The following is a 23,453-nucleotide window of genomic DNA, read 5'->3' as shown; positions in this document are numbered from 1 at the left end:
CCCCCCAAACAAGGGAATTACGTGACAGCCCATAAAGTCACAAAAATGTAACTCTTAAAATTCACACATAGGTGGCATACGTAGAATAATAGGTTGCCAAGTCATGCATAAGAGTGGGGTCCATAACACCATTATTAAGACACTTTCTTATATACTTAGGCTTGCATACGGAGGAATCTCAAAAACCAAATGAAGTTATATGAAGTCTTTAAAAAGTAACGAATGAAGCTCTAAAGTTCGTAAGAAAATACACCATGCGTGAAATCACGGTTCTGAGGGAGTACGGTGCAATTTTTTCAAGAATATCATACAGTTTTTTCCCTACTCCGTTCTTGCCATCGCGTATTTTGTCGAAGTTAACATGTGTTAAAGGGATTGTCAAGGGAATCGACTCATGCATGTTAAGGCTATCCCTTCTTTCTTTTTGGCATGACATACGACACTGATAGCATTCATGGCAGCTCAACATCATTAAAGGAGAAGGATGAAGCTCTGGAAGCTCCAAGAAGGCCCATGACAAGGTCTCAAACAAAGAAATTTCAAGACAAGCTTAATGGGCTTCAATTGGCAATTAAAAAGTGTTTTATAATAGAAGAAGAGCTTCAGCACAAGGAGGATCTTTGGGCCAAGTCTTACAACTATTTTGAGGCCAAAATTAAAGTCCAAGAGGAGATGGAATGAGGCCCAAATATGCCCCAAAAGAGAGGAATTTTCAGCAGCCCAAATAAGCCCAAAAATAGTTTCTAGAATATATATTTAATAGTTGTTTTAATCTATGTTGACTTGCATTGGCCTATGTGTATGTTGACTACATTGGTCTTAGTGTGGGTAGTCTTCTATGCTTCTAGGGAATATAATTCTCATTTATTGAAGTCTTGACTAGCTCCTTCTTTACTACTATATAAAGGGGTGCTTGTCTTCCATTGTAGAACATTATTGAAGATTAATATTATTATTGTGAGTTCTTTTGAACCTTTGTGAACTTTACTTTGAAGATTTATCTGCAACCCTAACTAGTTCATAGCTTAAGGTAGTAAGATAATTTTCTTTCTTGTGATATCTTTGGTTTCTTTTGATATTCTTCGAAGGCGACTAGTTCCTTTTACTAGTTGTTGTCGTAAGTTATTCAAACTAGAAGTCAAGATCCGAATCTAGTTCTTGATTAGCTTATCTCTAGTGAAGGCAATTGGTTTCATAACCAACTTGTTGTCATTAGGATCTTGTCAAAGTCTAGATTAACATAATCTCGGGGTTCTTGGACCTTTCCTCGAATTTCGACATATCTAGTTTATTTTTCTTGCTCCGCTTGCATTTCTTTACTACTTCCGCATTTCATCAACTTATTTTCTTCAAGTTCTTGGATCTCCCAACCTTTGTGTTATCACCTTGTCTCGCCACACGTGCATTATAATGTTCCCACCTTGTCTCGCTACATAGATCATGCCAGCTAGTAAGTATAGAAAAAGAAACAGACAACACGTAGAATGTTTTCCCACAATTTCCACAAAAATAGAACTCACACAGGTAAGTGCATCACTGCACAAATATCAACAACAAGAATGCCCCCAGGCCATCACAAGTCATCACAAATCAATCCCTAAGTCCACCTTGTCTCGCCATGTGTGCAATAATAAATTAAGTGCTCGCCTTGTCTCGCCCCACGTGCATTTGTCTCGCCACATGCGCAACCCACATATATATATCCCGCCTTGTCACGCCGCATGTGCAAATATCAACAGTAATAATAGCACGGCAGAAACCTGGTGCAATCCGCTAACATTCGCGCGGTAGAAGCCTCGTGCATCACAATAACAACAACCGCACGGTAGAAACCTTGTGCATCACAATGACAACAGCATGGCAGAAACCTCGTGCATCTCAACAACAAGTACAACAACAGCAATGACAATAAATACAAGAGTACGGCAAGTAAATCAACTCAAGAACTTTCGATCACAAAGAAACGGTAAATTAGTTCACAAGGAATAACCACAATAGAGAATACTAGGCGTAATAAGAACAGCTCAACAAGGGAGAAAATAATATGTAACAACAATCCCACAATATGCAGTCCAACAACAAGGGAGCTAACACGAGTCAAATATTTCCAAATAAGGACCTGTCAACTAAGATATAGGATATCTAAACTTCTTATAAGGTTGGACAATTACGAAGAAGATACAACAAATTCAATTAAGGATAAGCAGCGAAAGGATAATCATAATCTCAATTAAGACCGAACAATTACAGGATGGGATAATAACAATTTCAAATAAAGATAAATAGTTATGAAAAGATAGCATGACAATAGAAGAGGTAAAAATCTTCAGTTAAGTCAAATAAGAGTCAAATAGACAATACGAGTGAATCATAAAGCAATTAATTCCAATTAAAGCATGTAGAAGTGAAACTAGTAAATAGGAAACTCAATCATATCAACAACAACTTCATACTCGGTGAATATAAGGACCTAAGAACCCTAAAAGGCCAACTTTCCACAAATAAGTCCGAGCATGCACTTGTCACCTCGTGTACATGGACTACAATTAGCATAAGAGACTCAAATCCTAAGAAGTAGTTCCCCCACACAAGGTTAGGCAAGATACTTACCTCGAACCAAGCTCAATCAATCAGTAAGAATGCTTCTTCCACGATTTTCCGACTCCGAATGGCCTAAATCTAGCCACAAACGATTCGATACAATCAACACGAGCTAAAGGAATCAATTCCATAAGAAAATGCTAAGCTTTAAGTCAAAAGTCAAAAAGTCAACACAAAAGTCGGGCCCCAAGGCCCACGTCTCGGAATCGGGTAAAAGTCACGAAATTCGAATACCCAATCAACCACGAGTCTAACCATACCAAAATTAACCAATTCCGATCACAACTCGACCTTCAAATCCCCAATTTATAGTTTATGAAGTTTCTACAATTTTTCCCAAATTCCCATTTCAAAGTACTAATTAAATGATGAAATCAGTGATATATTCATGTATTAACCAAATCCGAGTTAGAATCACTTACCCCGATAAATTTCTTGAAAAACCCACGAAAAGTCGTCTCAAACCGAGCTCCCAAAGTCCAAAAATGAAATAATACCCTAAACCTCAGTTATATAGTACCCAATCTGACCTCTCAATGTGCGGTTCGCACAATTCCAAGTGCGGTCGCACGTCCTAGCTTCTACGGCCGCACTTTTGCAACTTGTGCATACCAGACTTTAGTATTTTGACCATAACTTTCTCTGCAAATGTCCAAATGAAGATTTCTTTACCTTGCTAGAACTAGACACGAAGGGCTACAACATTCGTTTTTGAATCATGTCCAAATTCCTTGTATATCAAAAGATATAAGCTTCCGATGTCGGACCAGCGAGCCTGCAGAACCACCAGAAGTGCGACCGCAGACAAAATTGTGCGGTCCGCACTTTTCCTCTGCGATTCGCACTTTTTCGTCTGCTGCAACACTTTTTCATCTGCTACAACACTCAAAAATGTGCCTCAGCACATGGAATGGAATTATGTGGTCCACACTTCCAACGTTCCAGAACAACATTAGAGTGCCGAAATGTCCGGACTCGCTCAAAACTCACTCCGAAACACACCCGAGGCCCCCGGGACCTCAACCAAACATACTAATAAGTCCTAAAACGCCATACGAACTTAGTCGAGCATTCAAATCACATCAAACAACGGTAAAAACACGAATCACCCTCTAATCCAAACTTAATGAACTTGAAACTTCAAATTTCTACAACCGATGCCGAAACCTATCAAACCACGTCCGATTGACCCCAAATTTTGCACACAAGTCATTTTTAACATTACGAACCTATTCCAACTTCCGGAATAGGAATCCGACCCCAATATCAAAAAGTCCACTTTCGGTCAAAATCTCCAAAAATTCGACTTTCGCCATTTCAAGCCTTAATCAGCTACAGACCTCCAAAACACAATCCGGACACGCCTCTAAATCCAAAATCACCCAACGGAGCTGTTGATATCATCCAAACCCCTCTCCGGAGCCGTTCACACAAAGTCAAAATGCCGGTCAACTCTCACGGCTTAAGCTTCCAAAACTAGAATCCTTTTTCCAATTTGACTCCCAATCATCCGGTAACTGAACTTGACCACGCATGCAAGTCATAACGCAAAATACGAAGCTACTCAAGACCTTATGCCGCTGAACGGAGCTTAAATTCTCTAACACTGGTCGAGTCATTACAATAGTTGTCTCATTTGCTCCTATTGCTGACTTCTGCATAAAAAGCTATCATAAGACAATTATTGGAGATACGCCTATCGCAAGACAACATAAATCATTTAATGATTGCTTCCATAAAAGAAAAGTTTCATTAATTAACAAAAGGTGGTCAACACTTTACTATTCAAACAAAAAATAACAAAGGTTGTCTCTTATCAAATTAGGAAGAAGAAATGGTTGTTAGTAGAGCATAAAGGGTATCAGAAGATGATGGATCCCAAGTTATCAGGATCTATGTTCGTCTGTCCCTACTTATTTGGATGGTGTGCGGTGCCATGCTTAGGGTCGATTTTAAGACTGGAAAGGTTTTGGTGGTCGACTGTTCGGAAAACTTGTTTACTTTTGCTATCTAATTAGGTTATAGCGTGACAAAGCTTATTCCTTTCAATACTAGTTTTGGACTAATGGTAAGGTGATCCGTTTCAATTGCAGAAGGGGGATATTCTTGGGTTAAGAGTGTTATCACTTAGACATTGTGTAACGGAAGATTTTCCCATTATCAATAAAATTATTTGCATTATCAAAAAAAATCACTTGGACATTGTTTGTTGATGGTATTATATAAGTATATCCCATACAATGGGCCACCTAATTTCAGAAACACGCAGCTTAATCCTTTCTCTGCATCTCTTGATCATTATGTGGTCAGGAGGGAGACATGTTACTTCTTAAATATTTGTCAGTTAATAAGAGTTATTCTTGTTTAAACAGTCAAATAGTCCTTGTATGAGGCCATATTGTCTTAGTTCCATATGCTGATGTGCCCCCAATATGATTGGACCAGTTTCTACGAGGACTTCTTGGGGGAGCACCCCCCCCCCCCCCCCCCCCCTTATTAGGCCTAATTGCCTCAATGCGGTCATAATATTTGCAAAATCTGATGGTTTGGTTGACCTACATCATGCTTCTTGGACCTCTCGGATGGAGGAAATTCTTTAGCACACTTGAGAAGCTGAATTTGCTTTGCTTTTATTCTAATTGCTGTAATCACAGATCTGATGCACTCTACTCTGGTCTTCTGTAGGGGCCAAATGGGACAATATGAGAAGGTAACTGAGAAAGTGAATGAACAGAGGTTTCCGGAAGTAACCAATGAAGAAAAGAAGCCTCTAGAAAATGGAAGCCAGGAGAGTGCAACTGGTTTCAGCTGTTGCCAAGGTGCTGCAGGAGTTTCTTGTTGTAGAGATGCAAGTGCTGAGCCGAAAGAGAGTAAGAAGGGGCAGGGAAGAGTTTCAAACTGGTTCGGCAAATGGGAGCAGCGTGAAGTTCTAACAGCCGTGGGCGTGGTTGGAGCAGTGGCTGTTGTTGCTGTAGCTTATGGCTTTTATAAGAAGGCTCGGTGATATGTCATCGTCTCATTGTTAACTTCGCATAAACTTGGCGCTCAAGAGTTTTCAGGCATCTAGTTTTTGTAGAAAGGTAATAATGTTTGTTATAATCTCGAACCATGATATTGCATACATATTGGTATACGTTAAATCTAAGAGTGGAAATGTAATGCAAAGTGTAAGTCCACTATGGAGATGAGTTCCTTTGCTCCTTCCCAACAAGAACCTAGAAAGGCTGTTAAATATAAAGTGCCAACCGATAGCTACAGAGATTCTTTAAATTCCAGATGCCTTGGTGGTTTTTGTTTCTCCTTGCTTGGATTCAAGGGTGAATGAGATCAATATGGTTTTGTTAGGTTCTCTATCTTAAGTTGGTAGATTCATTAATTCTCTGGAGGCTGGGCTGGAGTGCAGCTTCTGAGTCGTTATGGGCAACTTTTGCTTTTTTTTCTTCTTCTTGTGAAACAGGGTGATATAGTTTCTTCAGCCTACGCCCTTTGTCCACTTTGGAAACGACTCAGAATACTTCTTGATGAATAGTTAGCAAACAGTAGTGATATGTCTGGTCTAAGAAATTTTTGACAGATTTGTTTTGTTAACAGTTGCTGAATGTTACAACTTACAAGTGCGTTTATACGGGTAGATATAGTAAACTTTAGGCATCTTTTTCATCTCAACTGCCCACCTTTGGGAATTTGAAATGACAGAATTCTTCCTCTTCGTATGCATTTCTGGTTAAATAATTGATAGAATATTTGACAAATAAAGAAAGAATCTTTGTATCAATATATGGCAACATGTGAATTTTGCCATTAGTTTCAAAGAAGACATCTTATGTAAACCGAAATGAAAACCACGCAAACATGCACAAATTAATCTACTTGTCCAATATGTGCGTTACAACCTCACCATCCGGCAAACAAGCGTTTTGAGTTTAAAAAAAACGACAACCAAAACCTTCCCACAAACATCACCCAAAGAATCAAAAAGAATAAATCATTACTTAAAACTGATGTTAATCTTATGGACTTTCAGCAAATACTTAACATATGGTATCTGAAATTACTAGACCCATTGATCTGCATTCACACAGCGTAGTCAACTAAAGGGAATTGCTTTATACCAGGAATTTCTCAATTCCGAGGGCTCCAACCCCGAGAACCTTCGGTTAAGGTGGAAGGATCCCGTCTACTAGCTCAACCTCTTACTTGAGCAAATACTTGTTGACATATATGATTGTTATATATTGAAGCTACAAAGATGAAGGACAGTTGAGCAACTCATTTCTGACCTTCCCACTTGTTTCCTGTACAATCTGTATGCATATCCTGGATCTGTTGATACTATAACACTCATTGACTAGTAAGCTATGTACCTGATATCGACATCCAGAAATACTTGAACCATATCTAAATGCGGAGAACACACCTGAGCAGATGTCGTTTGTCTCAAACTTCTGAAAATATGAAACTCTTTCAGCACGATTCAGCAGAACGTTTCAATTAGGATCATAGCCTGCCTCTCTCATTTCGCCTCAAAATTTCTTAGGAATCTACAGATGTGCTTTAAGTCCCAGTTATATCACTTATTGGCTAAAAAGACATGAACCTCATTCCTAAAGTCTAACAACACTGTGGCCAGTTATCTTTTTCAATTGTTTCTCTTTAATTGCACTTCTAAGTTCAGCTGCATCATCCCACTTCCCATCAACAGCATACATATTTGATAACAATATATAATATCCTGCATGATCTGGATCAAACTGGAGAAGATTCCTGGCAGCGGCTTCTCCAATCTCTGCATTCTGATGAATCCTGCAGGCACCAAACAGCGCCCCCCATACGTGTGCTCCAACCTGTGACTGCATTTGGTTAATGAAGCACATAGCCTTGTCCAATTCCCCAGTTCGTCCAAGTAAATCAACAATGATTGCATAATGCTTTGACTCTGGCATCAGTTGGTATTTATATAACATCATATTGAAGAATTCAATTCCTTCCTCAACAAGACCTGCATGACTACAGGCTGCTAAAATTGAAAGGAAGGTAACTTTGTTCGGCCTCACTGTTGAATCTGTAACCATACGATGAAATAAGTTAACTGATTCCCTAGCTTGCCCATGAATTCCATAGCTTGCAAACATGGAGCTCCAGATAACAACATCTTTATCTGTTAATCCTTCAAAAACCTTATCAGCCTCCTCCAAGCTACCACATTTTGCATAGCATTCAATAAGTGAAGCCCCGACGAAAGAATTGCTGGTGAATCCTCCTCTAATTACATAACCATGAAGACAAGAAGTCAATTGAATAATCCCCAACTCAGAACAAGCTACGAGAGTTTTAACCATCACAGTAGCATCAGGCTGGATATCACTAGCCATCATATCACAAAAGATTTGCATCGACTTGTAGAACATTCCATTTTGAACACAACCACATAACAGAGAAAACCACGAAACATCATCTTTGTTCAGCATTCTATCGAATACCATAATCGCTTCCTTAGGTGAACAGCAGCTCATGTACATATCAATCAAAGCAGTGGATACCAATATATCCAGTTCAAGACCTTTCTGAAAAGCTAGTTCATGTATTTGCCTGCCTTTTTCTAAATTACAACAAGCTTCAGACGCTTGTAAAGCACTGATCACACTAACCGAATTGGGTTCAACACCTTTATGTATCATCTCATCAAAAAGACTTATTGCTCTATCAGTAGCACCATTATGAGCACAACAAGAAATTATACAACTCCATGAAATTACATCTTTTTCTTCCATCATCCTAAACAAATTTCCCGCATACTCTATGGACCCAGTCTTTGCATATAAATTCAACAAAGCGTTCGATACAGGTAGGGGACTTTCATTATTCATTCTAATTACAAGCCCATGAACGCTTTTCCCAGCTTTTAAATTCAGCAACTGAGTACAAGCAGAAACAACAGTCACAAGAGTTACTGGATCTGGACTAACGCCATGTGTCATCATCATTCCAGTAAAAACAGCTAATGCTTCATCAGGCTTAAAGCTTTGCTCATAACCAGTAACCAATGTAGTCCACAAAACAAGATCAGGCTTTGTATATTCCTCAAAGACGCGTAAAGCGTCGTCCATATCTCCACATTTCGAGTAAAACTCAATGAGGGCCGAGCCTAGAAACATGTTTGAATGAATATTACCATGTTTTATCCCGAACCCATGAATTAGTCTGCCAAAATTTAGTGCATTTAATGCAGAACACGCCTTTAATACAAAAAGTAGAGTGAAATGATCAGGCTTTTCGAATGAAAACATAGATGAGAAGAGAGACAGTACTTCCCCATATCGTTTTATCCCACAAAAGCGTTGTAGAATGCGATTGCAGGTGTATCCACTTGGCTGAGGAATTTCATCAAACACTTTACGGGCAGTTTGAACAGGTAACAATTCGATGTAGAGCTCAGTCAGTTTAGCGGCGATTTGAATGTCGTGATTTAGTCCAGTTCTTATGATTAGAGAATGCAATTGGGTCAGCAATTTGGCTGTTGTACATACTCCGACAAGCTTCAAGACAATTTCCCGTGATCTCATAAGTAGCAAAAGGATAACCGTTCAATGAAATTACATTTCATGCATTCCACCTAGGAAGTTACAAATGCTTAAGCCTCAAACATAATGTTCCTAATAATACTGCTAGGTTTTACAAGAGCTCGATGTTTTTGGTTCTGTGGAACAAGAACTAATGATTGGATGAAATAAAATAATGGTAAGTCTAGGACAATATATTTCAGCTCTATCGTGTTTATACAAAGTCTTTCTCTTCACGACGACTGAGTTACAAGATAGTCTTTTGCTAGCTAAAGGTAGCAGATATTGGAAAGCAAGCTGGCCAAAATACCACCCTTATAAAATAATTTCCTTCTCTTCTTCTTTCAAAGGAAGAATGCAGTATATAAATATATAATGCTACGGTCGAACCTCTCTATAATGGTCTCATTTGTTCTGAATATTTTTGGCTGTTATAATAAAGTACTATTCCCTCCATTCTAATTTATGTGAACCTGTTTGACTGGGCACGAAGTTTAAGAAAAACTGAAAACTTTTGGAATTTGTGGTCTTAAACAAGTCAAAAAGTGGTCCAGAGTATTTGTGTGGTTATAAAAGCATCTCATTAAGAGTAGAATTGGAAGTTTAAGCTAAATTGTTTCCAAATTTAGAAAGGGGTCATTCCTTTTGGAACGGACTAAAAAGGAAATAGGTTCACATAAACTGGAATGGAGGGGCTGGGGAGTATTATAGAGAACATATATTATAACATAGCATAAAAACTTAGCTTTTATAGTAAATGACTATAATATAACGATGGTATTATAAAGAGGTCTGACTATATATAATTTCAAGTTTATACATGATATAATTTTTACTTGCACATAGTACATTGTCCAAGCTGATATTAATAAGTGCAATTGCATAGTGTTGGATTTGTCCATGCTATATAGATCCAAGGGAAGAGAGAATATTTTGTGCTCCGGAAAGGATGAATTGCTAGATGTAGTATAATATGGTTCCCTTTTTATTTCAAAAGTGTTAAGTTACGTGCCTTCTTGTGTTTTGATGATCTAACAAACTTCATGATAAAAATCAGATTGGGAACATGTTACATATCCTCAAAGTGCTCAAGAACAACAAGTCTCAAGTGTGGCACAAGTCCCAACAACTTGAGTTAAAGTTTCGGCAGAGGGAACATATGACTATCAGTTCCTCAGTGACAGTACAAGTCAACTCGGGCCCTGCAGTGGTAGAACCTCGTGAACGCATACTATTGAAGCACCTTCTGTGAACTTTTCTTCTCTTATGAAATTTCTACTTAGCTTGAAAAGAAAAGAAGCCTCAAGCCGATAAGTCATCATGTTCGATAATTTCGAAAGAAGAGCTGAGGGCTGATCTACGACCACCCTCTCACTTACGGCACACTCATAAATAGAATCCGTCATTTTTTCTATTCCTTCCTACTTCTTCTTCCTCTATTATGTGCTTTTATTATACAACTGTAAAGTTGCTGCACTGAATCTCTGCACACGCAACAGTGCAAACAGTGCAGCAGTCACTTTAAGAGCATGCCTTGTAACGGATAATTGCTTACATCATCCCAATAACCTCACTTATATATTACCAACTTGAGGCAAGGGAAAAGACACACTTGTATAACCCAAAATTATCAAGTTTCTCTCTCAAGTGTGTTGCCGAATTCGAGTGACTTCAAGGCTTCATGAACAAAGCAACAACAGAACGAAGGACCAGATCCCAACCCTATATTATCATATGTCCTTAGTATTGTACCTTTGTTAGAGTGATCTACTTGTAATTCCTACTCAGCTTAGTTAGAAACATTCTGTAGGAAATCGTTTGTAAAACCATAAACCTTGTGTTTGTGTTTTGGCTAGAGTTAGTCAAAGTGTGAGCTTTGTAATAGAGTTATTACAAAGAGGCTTGTAGTAGATTTATTACAACTAGGTGGGGGATTAAGAGGTTAATTCGTAGATTACAATAGTTTGTATCTAAATTTGCTCAGTTAGTAAAGTTGAAGTCCTGCGAGTGTAGGTTGTGGTTTTTAATCCCGTGAGCTGGGAGTTTTCCACGTAAAACTCTGTTGTGTCATTTACTTATCGCTGCGTGTATGTGTTTTGTGCGAACCGATAGAGAACCAGGTTCTTTATACAGTTTGGTGGACCCGTAGTTTCTATCAATTGGTATCAGAGCAGGTTCTTTCTATAAGGCTAATACCTAGAAAGGATCTACATGGCTGCTCCACCGAACTTTGAAAAAGGCCAATCAACCTACAGACCACCAAGATTCAATGGACAATACGACTAATGGTGGAAGACAAGGATGCATGACTTTATCATGGCTGAAGATTCAGAGCTCTGGGATGTCATCTGCGATGGTCCTTTCGTTCCCTTGAAGACCATTGGTGAGCCAGCAGTGACAGTTCCAAAGACAAGAAAGGAGTACAACGATGCTGACCACAAAGCCATAGAGAAAAACTTTCGAGCAAAAAATATCCTCGTCTATGGTATTGGACCAGACAAATATAACAGAATTTCTGCCTGTCAATCTGCCAAGGAGATCTGGGAGGCTCTCTAAACCGCACATGAAGGAACAACTCAAGTCAAGCAGTCAAAGATCGACATGCTCAATACTAAGTATGAACTTTTCAGGATGAAGGATGATGAGTCCATTCAGGACATGCATACTCGATTCACCTCCATCATCAATCAGCTTCACTCTCTAGGAGAGATCATTCTAAGGAACAAACTTGTCAGGAAAATACTTAGTGTATTATATGGTTCCTCGGAAAGCAAAGTCAATGCTATCACAGAGGTAAAGGATCTGCAATTGGTATCAGAGCAGGTTCTTTCTATAAGGCTAATACCTAGAAAGGATCCACATGGCATACTTAAGGGACTAAATATTGTCCTTTATATTTGAGGATAGGTCTATTTTGGTCCTCAAATATAACCCTGAGCATATTTAGTCCCTTAAGTATGCTAAAGTGGAGTACCTTTAGTCTTACTGATAAAATGTGTTAAAAAACTAACCGTGTTAACTAACTCCGATTCATGAATCGAATCTTTTGCTCTGAAGCAAAACGTTTCCTCTCCTTTTATTAGATAACGTAATATCGCTTTAATTCCTCACTTTTAGATAATATCTTGTAAAAGTTTGACCTTGAAAATATCCCTTCTGTGCCAGTTTTTTCAATGAGAAAATGACACTGTATAGCTATTGTATAAAAAAAATAGCCGAAAAATGTATAAAATTTGTATATTATGCAAAATTTATATACGTTTTCGGCTACCAGATGTAAATAGTGATGGTGCGGGCTAAAAAGGATAATACAGTCTGGTTATTTATTTGCTTCAATAATATGCCTAGAAGTGATCTTGGCAGCTCTATTTCTTTTTCAAATTTTAACTTCTCTTTTTGGAAAAATCAACCAAAATTTTAAAAAGTAAAAGTTTCAACGTTAAAATTTTAAATTTATCAGCTCTGTACTATTAGTGGGTGTTGGTTTATAAAATATTTTCGATAAGTAAATTAAAAAGACGGTGAGTACCGAAACCAACCCCGTAACTGATCTTTGAGATATTCTGTCAGTGCGACTAAAGGTGCTCCACTCTAGCATACTTAAAGGACTAAATATGCTTAGGGTTATATTTGAGGGACCAAAATAGACCTACCCTAAAAAATAAGGGACAATATTAGCCAAAAAACTCAAAGCTGACCATTGATGAACTCATCAGAAATTTGAAGACCTACAAAATGAAGAAAAAGAAGGACTATGAAAGAAGAGAACCCAAAAAGGATAAGAACCTGGTCCTCAAGGCCGACAACAATGACTCAAGTGGGGAGGATGCTGACATGACTTATCAGGCAAAAAGATTTCAGAAAATGGTACGCAAAAATAGAGACATTTCAAAAAGGGGTAGCTCCAACAAACCAAAAGGCTTTGACTTGTGTCACAAATTTAGGAAGTCAGGACATTTCATCAAGGATTGTCCTCTGCACAAGCTAGACCAGAACAAGCACAACACAAACAAAACAGCCAAGAGGAACTCGGTTCCTGACAGGAGATTCAAGAGAAAAGATGTTACTGACAATGTTGTGAAACAAGCTCTAGATGCATGGGGAGATTCCTCTAGTGAATCTGGGGAAGATGATGAACAAGGTGACACCTCCACGATGGCCGTTCAAAGCGAAGCAGCTGAATATGACTGTATCTTTGCCCTGATGGCAAAATCTGATGATGATGAAGATGACGTAAACTTTCTGGACATTCAACGAAATTTGAAGTCTTACCCTCAAAAGAAGCTTATATCCTTGGCAAATGTTCTAATTGATGCTTATCATAATCTCATAAATGATTAAAATGTGTTAACTGTAGAACTAGGAGAGGCAGAACATGAGAGGGATGATCTGGTAGTCGTAGTGGTTGATTTAAAAGAAACCTTTGAGGATTTAAAGAAAGAAAAAAAATACTCTAACTGAGAAAATTGAAAACGTAGAGCATAAGAGAGATGAACTGTTGGTAGTAGTTGTGGATCTAAAAGAAACAATTGAGGAATTAAAAAGGGAAAATAGTTCTGGGAACACCCAAAAGGGAAAGGAAGTTTCAAGTGAGGCACACCTTAAGCTTAAAAAGAGCTCAAAATGGTGAAATCTAGTTTGTGTGCTGAACTTGAAAGAAACAGACAACTTCAAGAAGATCTAGGCGGAGTTAAAAATGACCTAGAAAAATCTCTAAAGTGGACCTGGTCCTCTGATGCAATCACTTCCATGTATTAAAATAAAGGGGGAAACAGGCAGGGAATCTGTTTCCAAAAGGAAAAGACTCCTTACAACCCACATAGCAAGTATGCTACTATCCCTGATAACTGGCTTTGCACTCACTGTGGTAACACTGGGCACTTTAAAGAAACTTGTAAAGCTAGATTTCATTCCCAACAAAAAAATGAAGTTTTTGTTGAAAAAGTACCTACTGCTAAAGGACCTAGTCCCTTCAATAAAAAAGTGTGTGATGCCTGCTTAGACAAAAAGAAGTTTAATTCACTCATTTCCTCACTACAAGGGACCCAAACTTGTTTGGGTTCCTAAGTCTAATCTCTGATTTCCTTGAGTAGGGAGCAATGAAAGAAAGCAGCCAAAGATGGTATATGGACAGTGGCTGCTCTAAGAAAATAAGTGGAAGCACCAACGATTTCCTCTCACTTAAAGCCTATAAAGAGGAAGTGTGTCCTTTGGAAATGGCAAAAAGGGATACATTCTGGGAGTAGGACGAGTTGGGAAGACACTCACTCACTCAATTTAGAATGTGTACTATATGAATGGCCTGAAATACAGCCTATTGAATGCCTCTCAAATCTATAACAATGGACAAAAAGTTGAATTCTTATCAAAGACTTTCACTATCACCAATCTTATAACTGGTGAAGTGGTTCTAATGGCAAAAGATTCAAAAATATCTATGTTGCTGACTTTGAATCCTTGAACAATGGGGATCTTTCATGCTTGAATGTTGTTGATGATGATGCTGAGCTGTGTCACAAAAGATTGGGACATGCAAGCTTTTTGTTGCTGAACAAGTTGGTCAAGAAGGACCTGGTTCGTGGGATGCCCAAGTCAAGGTTCAAGGATCACAAGGTGTGTGATGCATGTGTAAGATGAAAGCAAGTTAGGTCCTCATTCAAGCCCAAAAAGGAAGTAAGCACCTCAAGTCCACTTGATCTCCTCCATATGGATCTGTGTGGACCTATTAGGGTGCCAAGCAAAGGAGGACAGAAGTACATTTTTGTCATAGTTGATGATTAATCCAGATTCACATGGACCTTGTTCCTCAGAACCAAGGATGAAACTTTTCCAGGTTTTGCTGCCTTTGTGAAGCAGATTCAAGTGAAGATGAGCCATAATGTTGTGAGTATAAGGTATGACATGGGACAGAGTTTGATAATGCAAAATTCAACAAATTCTGTGCTGAAAATGGTATAAGTCACAAATTTTCAGCTCCAGAACACCCCAACAAAATGGTATTGTGGAGAGGAAAAATAGGACTCTTGAAAGACATCGCAAAGATGACGTTGAATGACAGTGGTATAGCAAAAGGTCTTTGGGCAGAGACAGTCAACACCGCCTGCTACTTGATAAAGAGGTGCATGATCAGGTACCTCCTCAACAAAACCTCGTATGAATTTCTAAACGAAAGGAAAATCAAGCTAACTCACCTGAGAACGTTTGGCTGCAAATGTTTTGCTCTCAATAATGGTAAGGAAGCACTGGAAAAATATGATTCCAAGAGTGATGAAGGAATCTTTATTGGATATTCCTCACATAGCAAAGTATACAAGGTCTACAATAAAAGGACTCAATGTATTGAAGAAAGCACACATGTGATTTTTGATGAATTACACCACTTATGTAGGAAAGATTCACATCATAAAATTGATCAAGACGGAGAGATCAGTCAAAGGTTCCAAGAGAAGTTATTGATATTGCAAATAGAAAGACTGACCTGGTGAGTCAAGTCAAGGAATCCAACGAAAAAGGTGCAACAAAATCTCCAGCTGATATAGAAGAACCCGGTTCCTCCATCACAACACTGAAGCAGAAAACAGAGTTGCTAATGTCGTGCAAGGAACTCCTGATATTGAGTAGAGAAGTGGCACTCACTCCTCCATTGATGCCAACAATGGATCCCATTCAGAGGAACCTGGGTCTTCTCACAATGAGATTCAGGTGTCTAACTGGAAGCACAAAAGTTCACATCCTCTCCAAAATATGATCACTCCTCTTGATTCAGGGGTTCAAACCAGATCGAAGACAAGAAGTTCACTTGCCTTCTCAGCTTTCCTTTCTCAAATTGAGCCCAAAAATGTCAACATGCAAGATGAACTCCATCAGTTTGAGAGGAATAGTGTATGGCACCTGGTTCCTCGACCCTCGGACAGAACTGTTATAGGAACTATGTAGGTGTTCAGAAACAAGCTTGATGAGTTTGGAAATACAACAAGGAACAAGGTCAGGTTAGTCAAGGCTATAATCAAGAAGAAGGTACTGACTACGATGAGACTTTTGCCCAGTTGCTCGAATGGAAGCCATCAGAATTCTCCTTGCCTTTACATCTCATATGGAATTTAAATTGTTCTAAATGGATGTCAATAGTGCATTTCTGAATGGGTATTTAAAGAAATAAGTCTTTGTCAAACAACCACCTGGTTTTGAGTGTCATGAACATTCTGACCATGTATTCAAACTTGACAAGGCACTATATGGGTTGAAACAGGCCCCTCGTGCATGGTATGAAAGGTTGTCCAGGTTCCTTCTGGAAAATGGCTTTACAAGAGGAAAAATTGACAACACTCTATTTCTGAAGTAACGAGAGAGGAACCTACTCATTGTACAAGTTTATATTGATGACATCATTTTTGGTGCCACAAATGATTCCTTGTGCTAGTTTGCCAAGCTTATGGGAAGCGAGTTTGAAATGAGCATAATGGGGGAACTGAATTTCTTCTTGGGTTTGCAAGTTAAGAAAACTTCTAAGGGAATGATGATAAGTCAGCAGAAGTACATTAAAGAGCTTCTGAAGAGATTTGAGATGGAAAGTTCAAAAATCATTGATACTCCTATTGCCACTGCCACTCGTCTAGACATTGATGAACCTGATTCTCCTGTGAACGAAACCATATACAGAGGTATCATTGGTTCACTCTTGTATCTCACAGCTAGCAGACCTGATATTGTCACTACAATAAAAATAACTTTTAGTGGCAATTACTTAGTGATAATAAGGGAATTATCGCTGATTTATACACTTAAGCTAAATTATTACCGGCATATGCACATTAGCCAGCAAACAGTCCATTTTTTATCGGTAATTTTGAAAAAATGGCCAACAAAAGAGCTGATTTCTTTAATCTTTCCTCTAAAAACAAACCCTATATGTTTTCATTTTCCTCTCTCTTTTCTAACTCATCGCGCCTATGACCCTTTTTCTATTATGTATCATTTTTCATTCAGCCGACAACCGTACTCTCATCATTAAGTGAAAAAAGGAATAATCTTACAAAGTTCCATAATTCTGAAGATTGTGGTGTTAGATTTACTCTTGTTTAGGTAATGGCTGACTGAACCTCCATTTAGGAAAAAATTCTTTGTACAAGATTAATTTAGTCTCTCATTTACATATATTTAATTTCTCTTTAGGAGTAAATGGATGACCGATGTTCTCATGCTTCTTGTTGTTGATTGGAGAAAGCTCTTTTTTTTCTTTTTTCTTTAATTTTACAATGCTATACATTAGTTTAAATTTTTTAGTTTGGCATTTTTGTGCTAGGAGACTAGGTTTAATTCGGATTCATTTGTTTCTCTATTTTGTTGTGATTTGGTATGATTATGTTTCATTTGTTTATACTATTATTAGTTCTTCGTTGTATTCTATACGAGAATTTAGGAATTAAGAAGACTATGTGGTGTTCGATAAAATGCCACAACAGAGAACAATAGTTACTATATAATGGTATAATGTTTCATAAGTAGTTCCTTAAATCTTTGAAAGATGAGATATCATTTTCAGAAATTTGTATGCTAAGTTGTTTTAATTTCTTTGTTTATGAGTTAAATTATTGAAGAACAATAGAAGTACCTCCTAGTTAAATGAGGCCGTTAAGATTGTATTGCTGGTTCTACTAGAGCAAACACGGATGTTATCATGATATTATTTTAATGCTTAGACCACCATAAGACTCGAGTCCTCATGATAGAAGCTTTTTTAGTGTTCTCACTTGCAAATGATGATGCTATATTCTTTTGTGCTCCATCTTCAAAGCTAGAGTTGTTTTTGGCCTTCGAATTTAGTCGAGATGCTTCTGTAAATATTGAATCAATTATTTTGCTTTTTGATCATCAGGTCTTACTATGTATTTGGTGCCTTTGTTTCCAGGAAATTAATGAGATTATGACAATAAGAGCATAATAAATCAAAAATTGTGCTTCTTGAAGAAGTCAATTTGTTGATGCAGCAGCCTAATCAGCTAGACATTTCAAATATACTGGGGACAAGCTTGACAACATGGATGTCATTGAAGATGTAATGATTGAGGTGTAAGATTTTGAAGCCTAATTCAAGGTCTTCCTCCTTCGAATTGCAAGCACTTTTGAGTTCTCAAATAAGTTGCTTGCAACTCTATTTTGAGGGGTTCACTTGCATCTCTGTAATGTGTATTTGATATATGCATACGTGTATTTGATATGTGCATCTTAAATTAAAGGTGTATTATGTGATAGCTAATAGTATTAATGAGTGGTGATGACACAAATGACACATTAGAGTAATACTTTTAATAATCAGCTAATCCTTTTTGAATTAGAAAGAGTAATAAATTAAATGTTTTAATTATATATTTGTAACTTCAACTTAAACTTCACTATGATGGTCTATGTTAATGCACACTTAACTTATTGCATTGATTGGCAGAATTAGTTATAAGTTATAATCTATGTGTTACTTATTTAGTCGCTAATAACATGTCATTTCAATGACGTGACACGTGTGGCTCTACTCATTTTATAATGACTTTTAATTCTACCTAGACATCCTACTTCTATTACGATTTAATGTTGGGCTTGAGTACTGCCATGTTATACTAGTAAAAGAGATAATCCTCTTACTGCTTCTTTTATTTTCTTAAGGTCAAGCTCTAACATTTATTTTCTTGAACTGACCATACGCTAAATAGGAACTATGACAAAATAGATATTTGGGGCCTTGCAACTTTTATATATTTTTTGTTGAATGGGACTTTTGGATAGTTAATTTTGTTAATTTGAAATATACAGATGCTGAATAGAGTCAACTAATTATCACATGTTTCTTATGGATTGTGATTCCCTTTAAAATTGAAGTTTGAATCTATATTCTCTAAGTCATATTCTCTTAGTCCCTTTTTTTTCTCTAGCATTAACATATTGGCATATTCAGTCAGAAAATATTTTAATAATTTTTTACCTTTTCAGTTATTGATGACTTGGTCTTTGTCTATGATGTTTCATGAAAGTAACTCTTTTATAACTTCAAATGAGTGAATAGTTTCAAATTTTGATTTAATTTCTACACTTATTCTTTTTTGTCTCAACTAGCTCAAGAATAATGAAGGTAATTCTGCTGCAAAGTGCAAATTATAAATCTATCATGCATAATTTCATTATTTTAATGTTATAGTACTACATGCCACTCAACATACTACATTAACCAAATTACATGATTTGATAGCGTATTTTCATTCATTTAAGTTGTATGCAAGCACTCTAGCTGGTTTTTCTTCCTCAGTATGCAAGTTTCCAAGTATTAAATCACACAAAAACTGTAAGACTATCTCCTAGCTTCTCGTCATTATAGAAAAATTTCTTTTTGATATACTTTATGCATATACGTCAGTGATTGTATTTGTCTATAACTCGGCTTGCTTAGAATTATTTGAGTTACCTAGAAAAGTTCTCTTTTTATTATGTGAAGAAATACTTGTAACCTACAGGATACATCCGGCATGCCTTCTTTTTCAAAGAAGAATCCAGGATACATCCGAGCTTGCCTTCTTTTTCAAAGAAGAATTCAGTACGTTTGTTCCTTTAACAAGAATCAAGGACGTTGCTTTCTTTGGTTGATGGCTGCTTCTGGAGTGTTTTTGCTTCAAACATGGTTGGTATTGTGCGGATAACTGTAGTTCTATGATGAAAGAGACCATGTTCATTTTCTAAAGCTCTTTTCGTCAACTTTTGAAGTATATCTTTAGTCTGGTGGGACTCTTCAAAGGTTGGTTGAAAGCTACAATATTTTGGTGAGGATTTGGGTAATAAGTTGGATGAGGTTTTTGCTGCAACTTGATCTGGTGCAATTTAGCCAATCTTTTTGGTGCGTAGATGAATCTTCAAGCTGGAATTTCATGTGGAAAACATCCAATATGATCAAGAGTTGCAGAGAGATATTTGTTGCGCTTCAAATGACATTAGATTCAAAAGATCTATTTGTTCTCTTATGTTGTTGACACATTGAAACTATGGATAGAAGTTGTCTTTTTTTTTTCCTATGGATGTAATGAAATACACTATGAATTTCAGAATGGTGCATGTTTTATTATAAACTTTATATATTTACGTTTAAATTTTTTTAATTATAATAAAAGTCATTGAAGAGATAAATAAAGGGTATTCAAAAAGTAGTTTTAGTAACCATTTCATTTAACTCTAAAAGAGGTATCCTTAACACCAGCAAATAATGAGTCTTTACCGGCAATAGTAAAGGCTACAGAATGCATAAGTTAGCACATTTCTAAAGGAGTTTTAGTAGCTATTATAATTACCGGTAAATGAATGCCGCTAACGGTTATGTACTTTAGCGGCAATAATTGATGTCTTTACCAGCATTCGGTAAATGTATTGCCGCTAAAAACCCTTTTTGTTGTTGTGTACATATTCAGTGTGAGATTAAGTGCTAGATTCCAATAAAGTCCAAAGGAATCTCATCTAAAAGCTGCCAAGAGGATTCTAAGATAGAAAGAGCATGTCTGGAATGGCACATTTTCAGGGGTCATGCTTAATTTCATGGGGTACAAAGAAACAAAACTATGTGGCTCTTTCAACTGCAGAAGCTGAATACGTGGCAGCTACCTTTTGTTATGCTCAACTATTATGGATCAAGCAACACTGGAGGATTTTGGTGTGTTTTCTGATTGTGTGCCATTACTATGTGATAATACCGGTGCTTTCAACATGGCAAAGAACCCGGTTCAGTATAAGAGAACAAAGCACATTGATGTGCGACATCATATTCTCAGAGATAATGTTGAAAAGGGTCTCATCTGCATAAAGTTTTGCAAAACAGAGGACCAGGTAGCAGATATCTTCACCAAAGCACTGAGCAGAGAGCACTTCGAAAAGAATCAACTGGCATTGGGGATAAAATCAAACTGAGCACCAAGTCCCTCAATGATTGGCTATGAAAGAATGAACAGGTAAAACTACTAAAAAGTGTTTTCTGGCAATTTCTAACTCATCTCTATACTGTTACAGGTAAACACGCATGGCAACTACAGAGCAAACAAGCAGCTAATAACATTACATCTTGGTAAAAGGATGAAACTCACATTTACAAAACTAAGTCAGGGAACCTGGTTCTTTTGACTCAGGTTAGCAGTTCCTTTTTACACTCATGCACATTTTAAACGGCTATAAAATTGCCACGTCATTAAATATTTCCGCTTCTCTCTCATCTCTTTAAAACTCAAATGTCACCCCCGTTACAAACAGACCCGTCTACCCAGTACATTACACCCGTTTGTAACCAGTCCCTCACCCCCTCTAAATAACCCCAAAAGACATCTTTTCCCAACTATCCACATCAAAGCCACAAAATTCCCTTCTCTCTCAAAAGCAAACCCTCTCTTTCTGGTGTCTCTACTTCCAAACTCCACTATGTGTCAGAATATAGAGCTTTCAAACACTACCAGTGTCATTCCTACTGTGCATTCGTCTCACGAAGCATAGGAGTGTGAGTCTGAGTCCCAATCGTTACCCAGTCAAAACCTCACACCAAACCACAACCACCTACTGGTTCTTCTCCAATCCCTTCGAGTTCTAGTTCTCACTGCAGTCGTAAGACTTAGAACCCCAAAAGATTTGTTGCTACAACCTCTCCCTTTGCCTCGCCGGAAAAATGGTAGACGAAATAGTAAACAGTGAAGAGGGATATGAGGTCTCCAGTTAGCAGGTTGGGGAAGGCTCTGAAGCCCAACAAGATGTTGTTGGCAGTGGTGAAGTATAAGAAGTGCCCACTCCAAGTTTTGATCTGAATATTGCCACTCCGACAGGTAATGTTCCTCCTGCATCTTCTGATTCTATTTTGGGGGTGAATGAGAAAGAAGCTATTAAAAACATGTTACTGATTGCTTCAGAGGGATGATTGGTTGGATAGTATGAGTGTGATGATGCGACTACTTGGGATGAAACTCCATGCTCCTCAAAAGAGCCTCAGGTACTGACGCTGCTCTTTCTCCTCACTTTGATGCAGTGCCATTGAACTTTATTATTCCTGAAATGAGACCCCTGCCTGAAGAGGAAAATAAAAACAGCGAGAAAGATTATGATAATGTGACTGTGGCAAGCTTTATTGCTGCTAGAAGTGGTAGGGCAGTTCCCAAAAAGCCCATTCTTAAAAGACCCACTACCAGACTGCAAAACAAAGAAGCTTTTGAGACTGTTCTGAAGAAAAACAATGAGGAAAAGAAAAGAAAGAGGTTGTTGAAAGGGGGAAAGCTAGTGAATGAGGAGGATGTGCCTCCATCAAATGTTGTCCAAGTTGATGATGAAAGGGTGAATGAGGAACCTGCTTCCTTAATTCGTAAATCTCTAAGAAACCTGTGATTCCAAAGCCCGGAAGAGGTTCATCTGTGAAAATTGTAGAGGTTGATGAAGTAAAGAGTGCTGAGGGAGAGGAGTAAGGTGAGAAATCTGGTGAGAAGTCTGAAAAGAAGGAGAAAAGTGTGAAGAAGTCTGTGAAGCGGAAGGAGTGACAAAGAGGAACCTGGTTCCTCCAAGAAAGCCAAAGTGACTGCGTCAAAGGCTGAAAGTAGAGAAAACCTTAGGAAGTAGAGGGTGCTATGGGGAAGAACATTTGATGATGACATTCTCGAAATGTCAGGGATGAGACAACTGGTGGACATTTGCGACTTTCAGAAGTGGACTCATTTGTTTACCAATCAGAGTTCCAAGGTTTACGGGGAGGAGGTTCGTAGTTTCTACGCATGTATGTTTACAGTGGAAGATGATAACATTTGTTTGAAGGTCAATGGAGTAGATTTTGTGATAGACGAGGCTGTTCTAGGGAGTATTTTGGGAGTGCCTACCGAAGGGCTCTCATCTGTTGAAGGGACCTGTTCCCCTAACTTTAGAAGAGTCATTCTGAAGGATCATGTTGCGCAGCAGGGGAAACGGGTGCACAAGAAGGCCCTCCTTCAAGGGTATACACTTATGTTTGAAATGGTGAATAAGGTCTTGCTTCCACGCGCAGATAGGCGCTCAATTACTTCAAAAGTAGACCTGTTCCTCATGGAAGCTCTGGATGCATACACCACCATCAATTTGCCTGGTATTATGATTGAACATATGAAGAAGGGAGCAGACTTCAAGGATGGCAATCATGGTTTTCCTTATGGATTCCTACTCACTAAGGTGTTTGAATTCTTCAAAGTCCCCTTGGAAAGAGCATCAGCGGGACTCGCAAGCAAACCTTCTCAAAGACAACCTTGGAGGAATGTGAGTGTATCGACAAGA

General features: G+C 37.9%; 2 protein-coding genes across 2 annotated transcripts in view; one reads left to right on the top strand and one right to left on the bottom strand.

Annotated features, from left to right (window-relative positions):
* Positions 1-5,945, top strand: part of LOC109225757 (altered inheritance of mitochondria protein 32-like) — a 17,660-nt gene extending 11,715 nt beyond the window's left edge. Inside the window, exon 5 of the mRNA XM_019390530.1 lies at positions 5,287-5,945. Coding sequence (XP_019246075.1) covers positions 5,287-5,605 — 319 coding nt within the window. The 3' untranslated portion in view covers positions 5,606-5,945. The remainder of the gene's footprint in view (positions 1-5,286) is intronic.
* Positions 6,199-9,493, bottom strand: LOC109225756 (putative pentatricopeptide repeat-containing protein At3g01580). Its single transcript, XM_019390529.1, has one exon. It carries the CDS (start codon positions 9,162-9,164, stop codon positions 7,206-7,208), a length of 1,959 nt encoding a protein of 652 aa, XP_019246074.1. The 5' UTR covers positions 9,165-9,493; the 3' UTR covers positions 6,199-7,205.

This window comes from Nicotiana attenuata, chromosome 5 (genome assembly GCF_001879085.1).
Source record: "Nicotiana attenuata strain UT chromosome 5, NIATTr2, whole genome shotgun sequence".
NCBI lineage: Eukaryota > Viridiplantae > Streptophyta > Magnoliopsida > Solanales > Solanaceae > Nicotiana > Nicotiana attenuata.
Note: the sequence above shows the minus strand (reverse complement) of the source record. Positions and strands in the feature narration are given on the sequence as shown.

What these genes read in the sequence shown, in the direction of transcription:
- LOC109225756 (XM_019390529.1), bottom strand. Translation starts at nt 9,164, where the DNA reads ATGAGATCACGGGAAATTGTCTTGAAGCTTGTCGGAGTATGTACAACA.